Consider the following 18944-nt stretch of genomic DNA (forward strand, 5'->3'; position numbering starts at 1 on the left):
TTTATTTGCAGAGACAGGGTAGGCGAGGGCATGCACTCAGCACAGCTGGTGTCTGCCTTCCCCCCATACCACCTCTGTTGATTGACAGCCCAGGAGCTGGCAGTGGACACACTCCCTGATTGACATCGCGGCGATGACGTCAACGCTGGCTGCGGTCGCTATGGCAACGCCTTGGCAGTGAACTGTGAAAGTCCGAAGGCCCCTCCTCCCCTCTTCCCGTTGCCCTGACGTCAATTGACGTCACCGAGGGGCGGTGCAGGGCGCAGGCCCCGCCCCCGGCCGAGGCTGAGCTCTGCCACCGGAGCCGGAGCTGTTCGCGCCGCTTCCCGGGTTCCCGCTGCCCGGTGCCACCTCCACTCCTCCCCGGCCCCAGCATGGTCATGGCCGAGCCCCCGGGGCACCTCCAGCGCGGCCCGGTGCGGGTGGGTTTCTACGACATCGAGCGCACGCTGGGGAAGGGCAACTTCGCCGTGGTGAAGCTAGCGAGGCACCGCATCACCAAGAGCGAGGTGAGTGCCTATAAGGACCTATAGAGGGATGCCTATAGATGATGCACATTCATCCGTAGATGCATGCAAGCCGGGCAGTGGATCGCCGAGAGGGAGGGAGTGACCTATAAAAAGCGCCCATAGACGCACCGAGCACATACACAGAAATATGTACATGAGTTGCAAGTTAACACGAGTCAGGCACCACATCACCAGAGCAGGGTTGCATTAGGGAGCTACAGGGGCGTAACTCCCACACGGACACGCCAGGCAAGAGCCGGGCATGGCACCCCTAAGAGCGAGGGAGTGCATGGTGGCGGTGGCACATATAGACTACCACCTAAAGAAACTGCGTATATATTAAGATGTAACACGCAGAGCCAGAAGAAAGGGTGAGTTACTGCAGAACCCCTAGTTGAAAGCATAACAGGTCTTGGAGAAGTGCGCCTAAAGCAACATCAGAGACCGACCCACGGGTGTATACAAGCCACGAGCCCGGCATGTATAACTAAAAGTGAATTGAATGCATGTGGGTCCTATAGAGCGACGCCTATGGGTTTTGCACATTCACTTGGCCCGAACAGTGTAAGAGCGATGTGAGACTCCGGGAGCACCAGTGGATAATGCACGCGTCTAGCACTGTTAGCTAAATGCCACGCATAGAGCCACCACGCTGGAGGCGAGGGCATGTGGGAACGTATAAGGGGACACAAATAGAGGCTGTATGCACACCAGAGATACATATGAGCCACGAGCCTCACGGGCACGATAAGTGCTTGAGAGATGGACATAGTTCCATGCATGCTAAGTTATAGGCACCACAGTACTAAGGTGAGGACTGTGCTTGTAAAACCTACAGGGGCACCTATGGATATCGCAGTGACATCCCCAGGCACGGATGCACTCAAGCCAAGAACCAAGCTCTGCTTCACCCAGGGAGTGTGTGGTAACTTAAGAGAGGTGCCTCGATGTGTAGCACACTCACCCCTACAAAATCACGCTAGCCTAGCTCAAGGTACTGTTTCACCAAGAGCGAGGCAAATTATGTGGAGACCTGTAGATGAATAGGTATAGATAGTGTGTACAAGCTGATATATGCTAGCAGGAGCCAGACACCTCATCACCAAATGCGATACGAGTGCATGTGGAACATATAGTATGCTATCTAAAGATATGACACAGACCAACAGGTGCAGACTCATGCAAGCCTGGAGTCAGGCATACCTTCAAGTGAGGTGACTGCCTGGGAGCACCAGTACAGGATTACACACTTCTAGAGGAAAATCGTGCAAGTCACAATCGAAGTGGCTGTATTGCACATACAGTCCTACAGATACATACATGCCAAAAGGAACCAGGCACCACTTCAGCAGCAGCGAGGACAGTGTGGCAGGGGTTATAGAATAGCATTTTTAAATACTGCACAAAGACAGATGAATGCAAGGAAATGTTGCACGGAGCATTACCAAGAGAGGTGAGGGCGCACGGAATCTTAGAGAATGCACGCTCCTGCAAATGCAAGCACAGAGTGCTGCAATGCATAGACAAAAGCGAGGTGATTGTATGCAGGCCCCTATAGACACTGTACCATGCCCATATGCATGCAAGGCAAGATCCGTTCTGCAACCTGTGCAGGGTACCTGGTAGATAGCAAAAGCGGACAGAGAGAATCTGAGACGGACCCGGAGGTGCATGGGAGCTCCTATTCCGGTGACATCTTAAGGAATTTAGGAGCTCTTGGACAGACATTTTTTGGGCCCCGGTAAATACACAAATGTAAATCTCTATTTGAGGTCCGCACGGTGCCAACCAGTTGTAAATAAATACCATGTTAAACTTTAACATGGTCACACAAAAACTGTTGAAATCGATCTTGCCCAGAGTTTCCAGACATCCTTAAGATAACACCGGGAGAGAGATGGAATCAAAGGTAGAGGGAGAGACGTATAGATAAGAAGACTAGACAGGGGACGAATACAAAGAAAATTCATTTTCCCAGGGGGCCATGGGCATTTGCCCACTTTGCCCCTGCCTTAAAACGTCTCTGCTCTGTTCACTTGTGCGAACACGTATAGAACCGAGAATAGGCACTGCGTCACCGGGCGCCACCATACTGCCTACGGGAACATTGGAGAGGAGCCTGTAGGTATCAGTTTGACGCCTGTAGATAAATGCACACTGGAATTTAGCAGCAGTGGCACCTGTAGTGATGCACCTATAGAGCAGTGGCACCTGTAGTGATGCACCTATAGAGCAGTGGCACCTGTAGTGAAGGACCTATAGAGCAGTGGCACCTGTAGTGATGCATCTATAGGTGTCAATCGCCACCAGGCACGGAGTGCGTATTTATATAGTGCTCCATAACCAGCAGTGGAGAACTTCACTTAAAAACAGCCAGATGTATTCATTATGTATGAGCAATGCACGTATAGCCTGCACCCGGACTCGGATATCACACACCGCAGTCCCCGTGCTCATATGCACCTGCTGGCACGGGATCCTAGCACGGGCGAGTCCTCTACCCTCGTGCACAAAGTGCCCGGTACACCACTGCTGTCTTCCTGGGTCTCTCGTCTTCAAAACCTCAGCCCTCTCTTGCCCCTCAGATGACCTTGTGAAACAACGTACGGTGTCAGCGCCCCCCTGCAACTTGGCGACCCTACTTTATTTGGTAACATTTAAGAACTGCGAAGGTGGATGGAATTGGGCTGAAAATGTTTTTATTCCCTCTAGAGTAGACAGTATCTTATGTATAGCATGTATGGATTTGATGAGGTGGGAGGGTATCTCGGCGGCAGAGCCCTCGCTGCAGTATACTATGTGGGCCCCGGAGACACCTCGTTCATATATTTCACTACAAGAAGACCCGGCCGTTTATCCTACTAGGGTTTGTGACATGAGTGCGTCGGAGTTGGGCAATAATACAATGTATGTTTAAGCGCCGTGACGCACTTCGGGTTCGAGAGAAGAAAGTCCTCGAGTCATCAATGTTGCTGGTGGCGGTTGTGGTTCCAGCCACACTAATGTGTTTGTACATTGGGGCTTTTGGCAGCTCGCACATATTTTCTCGCCTGCACGGTAATGGTGAGGGGGGGGCGAGTTTTTCTCAGGCTGTCGCTGCGTCCTTTGTAGGACGAGGCCTGGCATTTCACGCACTAACTTTTACTGCAAAAGGTTTAGTCGTGTGTTCTTTCCGAAGAAAACTTGTTTGCAAATCCCTTCCACGCTAGATAGACAATTTAAATGTGGCATTAGCTGATGGTGTTTTCCAAGGTCACACTTGTGATCACACTTTGGAGCAGCGATTAAACCAATCTTACCTGGCAGCTGTGTTAACGTCTTCAGTTTGGATCTGTTTTACATACCTGGGATGAGTGGAATGGACCACACTCCTCTGCTAGTATAAACCAGGTCATAGTACCTAAAGCTCTGTATTTTGGGAAGACCACCTGCTACCTTTACCTATAATATGACGTGTACAATTCTGAGGCCGCTTACTTTAAGTACGCATTGTTGAAAAGTCCGTTTTGTGTGTGTCCTGTTTGTCCTCTTTTAAGTTGTCCCGTCACCTTAACGCCGACCGATAATACTGCACAATATAATTAAGGGGAACATAACTAGGGTCTTTGGACCAAATTATGCAGCAGGGTTGACCAACCTATGTGGCAAAAAAAGCAGCACGTGCGGCGTAAGGCGGCTCAATTTGTGATAGCATTACTTCATTGTTTTGACATTTTTACACTTGTTAACAAGGTCTGTGCAAAGATTTCAACTTATTAGTACCAGTTTAACACACAAACATTGCAATAACCAACAAAAAGGTGACCAGTCAATCTTTGTGATAGGCCTTCCACTACGTAGCAACACGTGGTAATGATTTTAAGTAACTTTTTATCTTTCGGAGCTAAAATTTGTTTTTTGTTAATCTGTAGATTATGAGCAGATGCTGTATTATGTGGTAAATCCATAAATTTGCAGAACACTTTGCGGTCACATATCACTTAATTCCAGAAGCTGTGAACGTAACACACAAATCTCTTTGCAGGCAACATCTTTCCGTCTTCTACCACTCTTGTAGTATCACCATGTCCGTCACAGATTTTATTAGCATGTAGAGCTCTGCCGTGTTCAGCCTGTTTTAGGCACATTTTTGGGGCCTTTCAGAGCAAGAGAGGGAAAGGCAGAAAAAGAATTAAGATGACTTAAGAGAAAGTCTGGGAAGTAGCAAGAAAGGTAGAAAGCAGAGATGAAGAACCTGAAAGGGTGGGCCATAGAAAAAAAGTGTAGGGTGGTAGGAGGCGTGAGGTGGAATCGAGACTAGGTGTCTTTGGGATGCAGCTTTGCGGACAGCGGGCTCCTAAAAATCTTTGACTTCTCGAGTTATTTATTTATTAATTGCAAACTAAGCACAGTACTTGTCCACAAAGGACTTCTGAAGTTTATAGTTGGGGGCTTGGACTATAATGAGTAGAGAGGGCACCTGGGATGCGAGCCAGGAGGAAACTCAAGAAGGCTGAAACTGACTCGACACTGGAAACTGATATGTTCTGGTTGGCTACTGTGTTGTGTGTTGGTGGGGGGGGGGGGGGGGTTTGGATTGCCTGTTGATCAGAACTCAAATGGTCGTTAGTAGAGCTTTCTGAAAATACCTCTGTTGGGTAGTGAAGAGTAGACCTACATTTTAGTCTCACTTGAGAGCACACGTGAGTGAGGCTTGCCTCTTTGTGCTACGTCCTATCTCTGGTACATTGTTTTTTTAATCTAGTTTCGATGAGTTCTTTGAGAGGCCTGCTTGGTATTGTGTTTTTGCATTGCTCTATAGCAACATGAAAACGCAGCTTCTGACTTTGAAATCGTTGCCGATTGTATTGCTTCATATCATCGGCACACCAGATCATTGCGCTGCCCTTAGTGAATGGAAGAACGTCTGCCTCGACGTACACTGTACATTCGTTCAAATGTATAAACTATTTAAAATCTAGGTTTGTGCCATCAGCCTTTATAAAAATGGGTGCACCAGGGACAGAAATGCCATAGCAGGACAATATCCCCAATCACTCATAGAGCCTTAGCTGTCTCAAGTGAGGCGACCTTTACTGCCTGTTTCAATCAGTGCTTTGAATGGAAAAACAGAAGTGCAGGTACTTACTATGCTATAGTACCTGGGTGCTACTGAAATGAGCCCTTACCTCTCTTTACAACTAAAGAGTGCAAGTACTCAGGTTCAAAAGAATGCTTGATGGTAATGTTAATAACTACTCAGTTGTTCTGACATTTCTAAGCGCTGTATATTTCAGACTTCACTACATTGATGGGGCATGGAGCGCGTAATTTTATTTTGTGGTTTGTGGGTGGGACTTCCGTTCCGTGGACGTCAGTTCACCGAAATGCCGGTGATAGCGGAAGTGACATCACACGACCTTCCACTTCCACTCACACACAGTTATACATGCACACAAATTCATACTCACATGCTCTTTATCTCACATAAACACACTCACCCGCAAGCACGCACACACACAACAAACATTTAAAAGCATTTTTTACTTACCTGGCCTGCCATGGAAGGGCATATTCCAGCTAACAGTACTCCATTTTATTTCACCAAGAGAATAATGTTATTATTCACTATTAGAGGAACAAAAAATGTCAGAAAATATAGAGTGGCACCTCAACTGACTTCCAAAAGGTCGAGCTGCCCCTGTATTCCTGGCAGTGAATTTGCCACCTCTGGGGCCAGGGGTTGCAAAGGCAGTGCAACCCCTAAATGACGTCCATGTTCAGCTCTCTCCAGGAACTCGACTGGGACCGGCCAACTAATTTCACATAGATATTCCGTCATCAGCACATCATTAGGGTTTCCGGTTACTCTGTGCCTGGGTCATTGGCGTATTATAATGTCAGTCTTAAACTTTCTCAACGCCCGTTTAAAGCCCGCGAGCTGTTCATCAGTAATTCTTGTGACTGCTTGTACGGCAATGCCTTTCATGCAAGTGACAGGCATTCTGCTTTTAGCGTGCACTGTATAAGTTGTCAGTATTAATATCGCCTATCTTAAAGCCATTCATTCCCTTAGCCGACCTACAGAGGATTAAAAGTTGAATACGCCCATCTGGTTTCAAACCGGTTACCTTCAGGTAAAACTCCTACCCCTGCAGCAGGTGCCTTTTGAAGTGCAAATGTAACCAGAACATATGTTATTTTTTGTTCATTTGGTCTTGTTTGGGTCGCAGAGTTGCTTACTTCACGGGAGAAAGTATTTGTATAGGTAGCAAGCGTTTCTGTTTCCAAAGACATACATTGTTCTCAAAACAAAAAAGCATGCAGTTACCTTAATTGTTGAAAAGTACCTTGGCGAGTTAAACTTGCGTTTATTTTGCATTTTTCCCCTAATGCGTTTGCCAAACCCCAGCTAGCGTGTGCTCGATCTAAACGAAGAATTATTACTGTACAGAGAAGACAGAGGCATGATGTAACCTCCAAAGAACTTGAAATGCACAAAAGTCTGTTAGCCTCGACCTCACTGCATCAACTGCTCGCGATAAGCGATTGTGGAATTCAGATAAGAGGGCGGAGAGGAGTCAGCGCCGCGGGTTTTGCTGGAAAAATATTTGTCGTCTCATTACTATATTGCCACAACGCTGATTCCAAAGTGGACGTTCCTTAAAATAACGATTTGTCAATTACTGTTCGCCCAGGCCATTTTAATTTGTTATTCTCTTTAATTTCTGACGTTGCTTTTAGGAGAACGAAACTTAACATCACTAAAATATGAAACCCTGCGACCTTGTCAAACAGAATGTTTTGCATTATGTAAGATATTATTAAACTTGAAGTAAAAAAACAAAACAAAAAAAAAACGGGAGAAATGTACACCTGCGTTTTGAAAATCGTCGAGCTGAAGTTATTAAGAGGGATTTTATAATCTTGAAACGACTTTACTCGGGGAAGGTGAAAAAGAAAATGTCTACATAAAGTAGATTTTAATGTTTTGGATCATTTTAAACGTTTTAACAACTATTTAATGATACTGCCACGTCACACTACTTACGTGTGTTTTGAAAGTTACGAACGTGAGCATGTACTTTTGTTTGTAGACTGGAATACAGATTTTCCTTTTTATTCTTACAAAAGCATTCTACTCTACTGCTGTCTTAATTTCTCCCATCATCTCTAGTTTTCTGATTGGTTAACACGCCTTGCAGGCGGTTCCTTGGGCTTCTCGTGCAAAGTCTTCCATCGAGGACCTTTGATTGTCAGTTACAGAGCTGTGTTGCAAGCAAGAAGTCTAACCATCGATTACCACGACAATGACAGACGCTTGAACGCGCTATCCATCACAATCTGGGGGCCAGGTCATACACGTCCAACAAGCTTTGTTAGGAGCAACGTTGACAACCTGAAGATGTCATTATCCCTGTGTATCCAAGCGATTGCCTGCTTCTGATCGTGTTCACTCCTTGGGTAACAAACGTGAAGTTACACTCAATACACTGCTCTTTAAGTGGCAGTGGTAAAAGCTGTCAATGCACCATTTACTTTGCCTGACACCTACACTGACCGCAGAGGTGTAGATGCTTAACTTTAGAGTCTGTGACCCACCTTGGCCTACAGTGCCCACCTCGGAGAGGTTCAAGGTCTAGATACTACCCCTCGTTCTTATGTCTTTTCTCAAATGGGTACCACTGAGTTGGGTAATAGTGGTCTGTTGGAATTATGCGACAGGGAAGACTACATTTTAAGACATGTTGTACAACTTTTGTACAAAAATATTTGTACTGATTGGACAACCTACTGTGGCACCCAGTTAAGCAGACTACATCCATAAGAAATACCAACTGGCAGAGCTAATCAAATACCAGCACACTGAAACCCACAAAGCTGCATCTGTCTCTCACACCTCATCATCTACCCAGCTTCTTACCATTGCGGCCCATAACTAGATAAGAACACCTCAGTGGGCCTCATTCACAAGATGGAAACACTTCCCACACAAGATCACAAAACAAAGACCGCACCCTTCCAACAACTCACCATACATGGCATACGTAGCTTGCTACATATGTAGGTAGCGCTTCACTGCCCCACATAGGGGTACTATAAAAATGTTTCCATACAATAAATTATGCATCTGGGTTGACTAAATTCGGTGTCAAGAAAAGGCACATTATGTAGTGTAATAATGCATATTTTATGATAGTATTACTTCATTGTTTTTCCACATATACATATGTTAACACTGGGAAAAGTATTATCTGATTATTAAAAAGTTTGTTACCCATATACAACAATAAGCAACTCTAAAGGTGACCAGTAAACCTTTCCAAAGGGCTTTTCACTGCATGAAAACACATCACTGCATTTTTTTTCTATGAAGTTTTGATCTATTTGAGCTGGAAATCATTTATTTTTGTTCAAATCTGCAAATTATGCAGCAGTTGGTGACTTATGAGCCAAATGATAAAAAAAAAAAAACCTAATTAATACAGAAAACACTGTGTCCGCAGAATTTCATATTTACAGTGCTCCTCGGCAGTAGTGAAAAGGTGCGTTATTTATAGTGCTACAAAAAATGCAAAGTTTGTATACACACTCAAGATACGTGACAAGAAAAAAATCCTGTTGTCCTGGCATAATGTCACTTAATTATGTGAAACTTCGATTACGCTTGTTATGCTAAATTTCTGAAATATTGCCACCTGGCATAGGTAAAAATATTGGTGCAGGAGCAAGGGAACAACTCCAACAATGAGAACACTAGCAGCTGTTGATTACAGCGCTTGCGTTTTTGCACTATCTTTTAGCGAACATGGATCAAGGATGCATTTCATGCTGAAATTTAGCGCTAGAGGCCGGTTTTGCATTTCACCTAACATATTTGCAGTATTTTACATACTTTATGCAAAATGTAGCATAATTAAGCAAACGTAAATTACATGACTTTCACACACCTATTCAGTGTAACTTAAATCACTGCCGATATTCTCATGTGGTACAATAATACCTTCTAAAAAATATACTTGCATGGTAGGCAATTCAACTTCAGCATCATTTATTGAAATCCTTTCTGATATTCTGTCTCTGCACATCTATATTTGTAATGCAATAGATACCTTGATATTCAAGCACCCGATACAGAGTCCCTGATGTGGTGTTTTGTGTAGTATGAATACATGGTCTATGATTTTGAGATGTACCGATCATTTGTTGACATCAATTTAAACCTTCCCAATGCTCATAATTGAATTGCTCATAATTTTCTATTTAGATTGGAAAGTACTAGGCATTCATGTTTGTTGTTGAAAGTGGGTCGTGGGAGAATCTTGACGTTCTGCATCAGGATATTTGGCTAAGCCGTTTAGGTAATTTCTGCATCACTAATTAATAGTCCTCTTTCTGTGTTCATTAAACACCCCTATTAGTTATGACAAAACTCATGTGCAAGGCGATCACAGAGAGTCCAGAAGCACAGAAGTCTAGCAGTAGGGGTTTGATAGCCGCCAGCCTTTATTAATTACTCGTTGGGGATACTTTATTTTGTATAGTACACCAACATTCTCATGGGCGACCAGCCTACTTTTCAGGGAGAAACACTAAAGTTGTGTCAGGTTTTTGGCAATAAGTTACAATTTCCCTTGTTCTCCTCACCTGCTAGTTCGGAGTACAACATGCAAACTCTGAACCTGTCAGGAAGCAACAAATGTTTCCTTCCATTCTGTGTTATTAAACAAGTTTATTGCTAATTTCTTGCAATTTTTCATGCAGTATTGGTTAAAGCTTTGACAAAGCGTTGCAGCTGACAACCTGTTCACCTGTGTCTGCTTAATGCATCTTTTCAATAATTTTCAGTATCCCTCACTTGAATTTTCAACCCCTCTTCACCTGCCTTTCAACATCCCACGTATTTGGAGATCCTTTACCCTACAGATAAACCCTAAACAAATGAGCACAAGAGCGTACACAGATAGTCCCTTGTTGTTGTGCAGTCACATCACTGGACTGTGGATTGGCCCCATTATTTTTCTCCAGTGTCGTACAGATATAGAAAAATAGTAAAATATGTAGATCCTTTGTATGCCCGCTAGTCTCCTGGATCTAAGACCAGAAACGAAATTGCTGAAGGTCAGCTCAAAACTTGGTTAATCTCTTTGTAACTTACACTATCGTCTTGTTATCTACAAAAGGAACATGATCTAACGAATCTCATTTTTAACACCTTTTTATGTTATATGTATTTACGGCGTAAGAGGATGTTCAAATATTGTGGTTCGTCAGGAACAGCGATCAGACTGGCGTGTTTGAGGAAGTTTATGACATGTGATTTCACATCCATACCCATAAATATTTAACTCTAAAGGCAAATACAGATTTTTGCCAATGCAACTGAAATATGATATAGTTGCTTTTATTTCTTATTAAGCAATAGTGTACATAAGTTTAGAGCTTCACACAAGTCAAGAGACTGTGACATTTGTGATTAATTTACATGCAAAATTAATTAAAAAAAAAAAAAAGCTGTGGAAAGGGGAAGATCTAACTGCATTTTTAAATAATTCATCAACATGCGCCAACAGCGAGTATACTTAGTTAAAATGCCTCACACTTCAACTTCAGACCGTTTCGTGTCTTAATTCAATGATTTTTTTTACCTCTTGCTATCGTTCAGAGAAAGTCAGGGGAGAGGATGTAGATAAATGGTCTGGTGAACAGGCCACTATTTCCACGAGGTTGCCTTAAACTGTGCCTGTACTCGGGCACTCCCGTCAGCATATCCCAGTGTACCTAGGTGTCACATGTGCTTACAAATTTCGTAGCGCTTTGAAGCACCATCCCCGTTAGCTCTGTGTTGAGAAGCATTGTTGAGTCTGTAAACCACAAAACTGCAAGTCTGTATCTCACACCTCATCATACACTCCAGAGTCGTCAGTTTACACTGCTTTAGTCAAAAAGCATTGTTCACGCATAACTCTACAGGCAAAAAAGCATGAACGCTGACCTGTTTAGCCAAATAAAAGGCATGGCTCATCTTCTATGGCAGAGGAGTGATTCTCCTCCCCCCCCTCCCCCGCCAGCAGCAGTAGCTGCAAAACTTTTACTATAAAACAATAATAAACAAGGTTTATTATCTTTTTGCAGTAAAAGGGGCGGGCATTAGGGATGACGAGAACTGAGGGGGAGTGCACAGCACACCCTCTCAGTGCGCATGTATGTTTGGCAGGCCATCTTGGGCTGGCCAAACATGCATGCGCAGTAGGCTCTCTCCAGCCCAGCAACACAGTTGCCAGGCTGGAGAGAGCAGACAGAGGCTCCCAGTCTGCCTGGGAGAGCCCTGCCTGGGCGCTCCCAGCCAATCCGAATGCTGCTTTGAGCAACGTCCGGATTGGCTTCCGTGCAGGCTGGGGAATCTGTGCCTACAGTGCAGGAGAGGAGCGGCGGAGAAGCAGGTCAGTGATTTAAATTTATTATATATATATATATATATATATATATTTTTTTTTTTAATTAATTCGCCCCCTGCACCCTCTTGCTGTCCCACCCCAACAAAGCACTGCGAGCTGCTCCTGCCAAATAAACATCTAGGTGATTAACTGTACGGTCGTATAAGCATCTTCAATGCTGCAGTGTATAGGTATAGACGTGTCATTACTATCAAACGATACATGAATAAAATAATTCATGCTGAACTACATAGACTCAGAAGCATTTATTCTGAACTAGGCATAGAAGTCCAGTACTGAGGTATGTATACATAGACCCATTAATTCTGAAATATAAATGCATATAAAAATGTCCGTGCTGAAATCTATTTGGCACAGAAAAGCTGTGCTGAACTGTGTAGACACAGAAGCATTCATTCTAAATTGTTGATCTGTTGAACCCCTCTCTGCTCCTCTATCTGAGGTTCTTTTGTTCATTCTTTCTTTAGCCCAGCAGGGCTCTGCTTTGTGAACCCTTGAAGGGTATTTATTGGCTAATTCGGCCTTTCTTAGGTTCCCTGATCAGCCCTCACTCTTTAAGTCTCCTATTGTCAATTGGATTCCTTAAAGGTCTTACCCATTTATTTCCTCCCACTCCATTTATCATGCCACAGTGGGACCTCAATTTTGTCCTTACTTACTTAATGTGTACTCCTTTTGAGCCGATGCACAATTGCCCTTTACGGCTCATCACTTTCAAAACTGTCTTTCTTGTTGCCATCACTTCTGCTTGCAGAGTAAGTGAGCTTCAAGCACTTTCTTCAAAGCCTCCGTTCTTGTCTGTGCACCCTGACAAAGTGGTGTTGCGCACTAAGGCTTCCTTCCTTCCCAAGGTTGTTACGCCTTTTCATGTAGGCCAGTCCATCACTTTACCTATTTCTTACGCACAACCACATCCTACTGAGGAGAAGGAGCGACTCAACGATCTGGACCCAAAACGGGTGTTCTATCTAAATAGTACTAAAGATTTCCGGCTGGACGATCAACTCTTTGTTCGATATGTGGATGCGAAGAAAGGGAAGGTTGTGCAAAAACGTACCATCTCTCGATGGGTACTTCTTTGCATCAAGATCTGCTACGTTTTGGCCAAGAAGCGACCCCCTGAGGGCTTGCGCGCTCATTCCTTCAGAGCAACTGCTGCATCCACTGAGTTAGCATGCAGAGTTCCTGTCCTGTATAGTTGCCAGGCAGCTACATGGGCACCCCTGCACACGTTTGCTAAACATTACTGCCTGGACAGTCAGGTCTGTCGGGACGGCTACCCTGCTCGTTCGCCCCTTCAGGACTTTCTAGTATGATTTTGGTTTGCAGCCCACCTCCGAGGATGGCATTGCTTGGGTACCTATTCTAAGGTAAGGATTCTGCAACTAGAAGTCTCTATCAGATGTATAAGCTACTTACCTTCGGTAACAAAATATCTGGTAGAGATATATTCTGGTTGCAGATTCCTTATCGACCCACCCATCTTCCCCGCTTGCAAACTGATTTCTAGGGACAGGAATTCCCCCTTCAGGTCCTTAGCTCTGGCACACCAATCTCAGTGTTCTTAGCGGCTTTTCGCTTTGGTGTGGAAAATCGTTAAAAGAAACTGAAGTCACTGTGCTGAAGCGGCATCTATGTTCTACTCCCAACGTCCTCACGGAGACTACAATGACCACGACGTCAGCGGTGTTGACGGACGCCACCTACCGACGAGCAGGGATATTGCTCGAAGAACAAGTCTCCGGATCCAGTCTGATGCCTGGGGAAAAATTCTGTATTGTAGAGGTACAGAAACATTAGTGCTGATCTATAAAGGCATATAGGCTTTGTCGACACTGAACTATAGAGGCATTATGCTGCACTGTGTAGGTGTAGAAGCATCATCTGTATATTAGCATCACCAATTTGAACTATGTAAGCATAGGAGCATTAGTACTGGCCTGTTAAAGATTGTGAAGCTTTGGCAGTGATTAACTATATAGGGGCAGAAGCATTAATACTCATAAACCATAAAAACATTAATACAGATTACCAAAGACATAGACATATTAATACTGAATAGTATAGAAACATTAATACTTTACACCATAGAAGCATTGATACTGAATAACATAGGCATAGAAACATTAATGCAGAATAACATAAACATAGAAGCATTAATACTGAATAACAGACATAGAAACATTAATGCTGAATAACAGACATAGAAACAACACTGCATAACATAGAAGCATTAATACTAAATATCTTGGGCATAGAAACATTATTACTGAATAACATAGACACAGAAGCATTAATACTGAATACCATAGGAACATTATTTCTGAATAACATAGGCGTAGAAACATTAATAGAGAATAAGATAGTCATATAAGCATTAATACTAAATAAAATAGAAGCATTAATACTGAATAACATAGACGGAATCATTAATACTGAATAGCACAGATAGAAACATTAATACTGAGTAATGTAGAAGCATTGATACTGAATAGAAATATTAATACAGAATAACATAGAGACATTATTGCTAAATAATTTACATATAGAAGCATGAATACTGAACGACATCGAAGCATTAATACTGAGGGACATATAAACATTAATACTGAACAACATAGATGCACAAATACGGAATACCTTAGAAGCATTGATACTGAATAACATTGAAGCATTAGTTCTGAATAACATAGGCATATCATTATTAATTCTGAACTATAAAGGTACATAACCATTGCTAATTCTCAACTCTGGACCTAGAAGCTTTAGAGGTGACCTGTTTATGCAAAAAAACGTTCAGGATGAGCTATGCAGGGGTACAATCAATATGATGGACTGCTATATTCTTAGAGCCAGCTGTAGTGGGCTGTACCGGCCATTATAGGCCTGCTCCAGCGGTCTCGGGCCTTTAACAAGGGAGCAGGACTTTAATTGCTGGTATAGCCCAGCTATGAAGGCTGTAAGGCTATTAGAACATTCTACCTCTAGAGGGCAGAATGTACTAATAAATAGGATCCCCACAGGCTCTGTGAAGCCTTTGTTCACAGCTGTTGCTGTGATCAAAGAACATTGGAATGTTGATGCTCTGTGCTTTTACCAGGCAGTAAAAGCCCAGAGTAAGAGCCTAGAGCACTCCATTGCCTCCAGTGGCGCCCCCAACATTCTAATGTTGTAATATAGCCTTAGAACCTGCAGAAACGGGCTCTACCGGCAATTAAAGGCCCGCTCCCCCGTTCGGTGAGGGCCTTTAACAAGGGAGAGGGCCTTTAATGGCCGGTAGAGCCCACTACTGCAGGTTCTAAGGCTATTAGAACATTCTGCCACTAGAGGGCAGAATGTTCTATTAAATAAAACAAATTCCTCACGAAGCCTGAGGGGATTAAAATCCCCTCAGGCCCCGTGAGGCCTTTGTTCACAGCTGTTGCTGTGAACAAAGAGAATGTTGACACTCCGGGCTTTTACCAGCCAGTAAAAGCCCAGAGCACTCCATTGTCTGCAATGGAGATCCAAACATTCTAATGTTCTAATTAGGCTTAGAAGCATTATTGCTGAACTATATAAACATAGGCATACAAGCTTTGTCATTGCTGAACTACATGGGCATAGAAGCAACAATGCTGGACAATTTAGGCATAGTCGAGTCAGTGCTGAACTATATAGGCATTGAAGCATTAATGCTAGAGAATATAAGTTTAAAAGCAGTAAGCTCACTACATACATTTTAAAGCATTGTTATTCGTGAATGATATTAACATAGAATCGTGATCAATGCCATATGTATAAATGAATAATTTATGTAATTATGTTGGAAGCATCACAGATGCCACATGATATAAACATAGAATCCTTCTTTCTATACCATATTGAATGAGAGGCAGCATCCGTGCAGAGCACTATAAGCAGTCGCATTGAACTTCTGTTGAATATACAGGTAACGATACGGAACTGCGTAAATACAGATGCACTCTAAATGTCAGGATGAACTACTCATGCGTGCAAGCATCAAAGATGCTGAACTGCGTAGGCATATATAAAATAAGTATACATTATGTTAAAGGGTATAGGAAGCTCAATGGGGATCATCAATGCTGAACTATTTTCACATAGAGATTATCAGTGCTCAACTCTGGGAGAATACAAATATTTAAGGGCTTTTTGCCATATCATATAACGGAGTCTGATCTTTAGAAATATACCATCCTTTTTAACATGAAGGATTTGATTTAGAGGCAAACGATTAAATCCTGTTTCATCTTCACCCCTTAATAGTCCTTTATGTTTAACCATAAATAAGAAATGTGGAGCACTCTTCGCCACTCTGAGAGTGACATTAAACAGGATTTCCGCCCAGAAGTTGATGCTAAACTTTGTGATGCTGTTTCATTGATACCCACATACAGAGGGAAGTTGGTATAAGATTTTTTTTCAAAACATAGAATGTGGTCTCAGATTGAAATCCGCAAAGTCACCTTAATAAATATGGGGAAAAACCTGGAATTTAATGAGTCTGTGCTAATTAGTGGTGTTGAGAGAATTGAGTTCTGAGGCTCGCGTCACACTCATCGAAATATTAAAGTCCAGGTAATTCAACCGCAGTTCAGTACACAGATCCTCTAAGCAGGCAGTAGAGATGTTGTGATCACAGCAGAAAATGTATGCATGCTTCAGCTGAATGGCAGCTGTCAGTTAATACCCCTGTACAATTCACAGACAGCATTGCGTGCTTCATTGCTCCAGGTACGTGTCAGTACCTTGTTGTAACCTGTGAACTTGTACTAAATGCAGTGTGTTTTACACTGGTTTAGTCACTGCCCCATGAATGTTTAGATTACCTTTTCGACAATGAAAATTGCAGAACCAGAAACATCTCCTATGAATATCACAGAAATGGAAGCAGTTTTAAATTCAAGATTTGTATATCGCGGCCAATCACCCATGCGGGTCGAAAGACGTTGAATTTTAGGCACAGGATTAAGGAATTTGCCCAGAATCATAGGATGTTGAGCCAGCGCCGAGATGCAAACCTGGTTCCCCCAGCTCCGAAGTTGACTGCTCAGACTGTTAGGCCACATCCTCTCCCTATTTTTAATTTTAGGGTTCTAGCTCAGCCTTCCATCCTTCTGAAGTGGATAAAAAGGAGTGCTACTGAATTGAATGTTAATCATACAGTGTTAAAGTGGAGCTGGCGGTTGCCTATGAGAACTCCTTTTTGAGGACCACCACTGGTCAGACTTTTCCCAGCATTTCATGAGAGCAAGCCCATAGTATGGTGGCTATGATCCTGAGAAGTTTCCACTGCCCAGTACATAGTTTAAGCTTTTGTGAAGTGCATGGGAAGGACACTGTGAAGCACATTCCTGTGTGTCCACATCCCAAATAGTGCAGTAATGGTACTGTTCGCTTCTGTGCACATGCTAAAACCCTATTGCCTCTTAATGGACAATGGGAATATGTGCATTAGATCCCTGGCATCCTATAAATCCTCTTTTTCTTTCCCACTGAGGTCTTTCTTTTCCACAAAACAGATTTAACCCAATTAGGGACTAAGGATTAGCTCGCACTCTTTTCTAATTTTGTGAGTCTCATACTTGCAGTTGTTATAATCTGCAGCACGCCCTCACAGTTCACTTGTTGCTCAGTGGGTAGGGGGGTGGTAGATGGAATAGCTGCCATGACTTCCCCCATGCAGAGCACGACTTGAGGTTCTCCTCCATTGCCCCTGTGTGGATCCCGTAGAGGCGTGCTCATTCAGGGACAAAAATAAATTAGGGTAAAGTGCTCATGCCTCTTCCTGTCACAAGCATTAGTGACATAAGACAGGATAAACGCATCACTCGCGCGTGACCCCAAAATGCTTCTTGCCTAGGTCACATTGCAAATACAACACTCTTGCAACCATACACATCCTTGTCTCATTGTAGGTATTCAGTGCTACATAAATACCATCTGAATAAAGTATAAAGACAGTACTGGAAACTCCAGTGTCTGGGTTCTTCTGGTTTGCAAAGGTTGATATTATGCAGAATGTCCCTGAGAGAGATGCAGCGTTGTGGAGAAAAGACAGTCTGTTAGTTTTGAATGAAAGTGTGGTAGCATCCCGCGTGCGCATCATCAGCTCAAGTTGACCAAGCCAGATATACTGCATGTATTGCACAGTACACTGGTCCTGCTGGGCATGGGCTGGAATCTTCTACAGCCGGGTGCTAATATATTGAAAACAGGCCTGCTGCCTAGCCAGAAATTCTGCATGGATCTGCACCATTGTGGAAAGGTGCTCCACTGGAATGTCAGTCTTTTGGCAAATATCTGGAGGGGAGCTCTAAACTGTCTTGTATCTCTGCAATCTTAGGGGGTGCTTGTAAAGGTGCAGAATTATGACGTTCTGGAATTTTGAAAATATGCTCAAAATGTTGGCAATGTGCGGACGCCATTTTCATACCATCATAATGTGTAATGTTTAAGTGGCAATTCCCAGAATACTCCAGAAAAGTTGTTGCCTGCCAGTTCATCAGCCGAAAAGAGGAGGTTCTGTATTCTAAATCCAAAAGCAAAACAGATAAGACACTGACTCCGACAGAAATCATGATAGTCAAGACCCACTTTGTGACCTCCAAGTGTCCATCCATCATGGTACACCTGTACCTACTGCTAAAACAAAAGACTGATCAACTATAATAAATGAACATACCCTGCGATCTGCCTACCGCTCATTAGAATCATGTCTTACAGGGCGATTCTACTTATCATATACTGTCCTAGACTCCCTGCCCTGGAGAGAAATCCAAAGATGCTCATTTTAAGAAAATAGATGAGGACCATCATCCGCCCAAACAATACTACTTAAAAAGCCCCATCGTAAATGCAAACAGAATTCTTGGGACAATTTATCTGACCCCTAAAACAACTCCCAGGGCCATAAGAAAAAGATGTGAAAACGTCCTCAACACCTAAAATAATTGAGGAACGCATCGCAACTCCAGTTCCACTGCAGCCTACG

At 43.3% G+C, this 18944-nt stretch overlaps 1 protein-coding gene across 1 annotated transcript in view; it reads left to right on the forward strand.

The window, feature by feature from the left end:
• Positions 1-233: 233 nt before the first annotated feature.
• Positions 234-18944, forward strand: part of SIK2 (salt inducible kinase 2) — a 348026-nt gene continuing 329315 nt past the window's right edge. Inside the window, exon 1 of the mRNA XM_069225002.1 lies at positions 234-509. Within this exon, the coding sequence (XP_069081103.1) occupies positions 375-509 (135 nt within the window). The 5' untranslated portion in view covers positions 234-374. The remainder of the gene's footprint in view (positions 510-18944) is intronic.

This window comes from Pleurodeles waltl, chromosome 3_1 (genome assembly GCF_031143425.1).
Source record: "Pleurodeles waltl isolate 20211129_DDA chromosome 3_1, aPleWal1.hap1.20221129, whole genome shotgun sequence".
Classification (NCBI taxonomy): Eukaryota; Metazoa; Chordata; class Amphibia; order Caudata; family Salamandridae; genus Pleurodeles; species Pleurodeles waltl.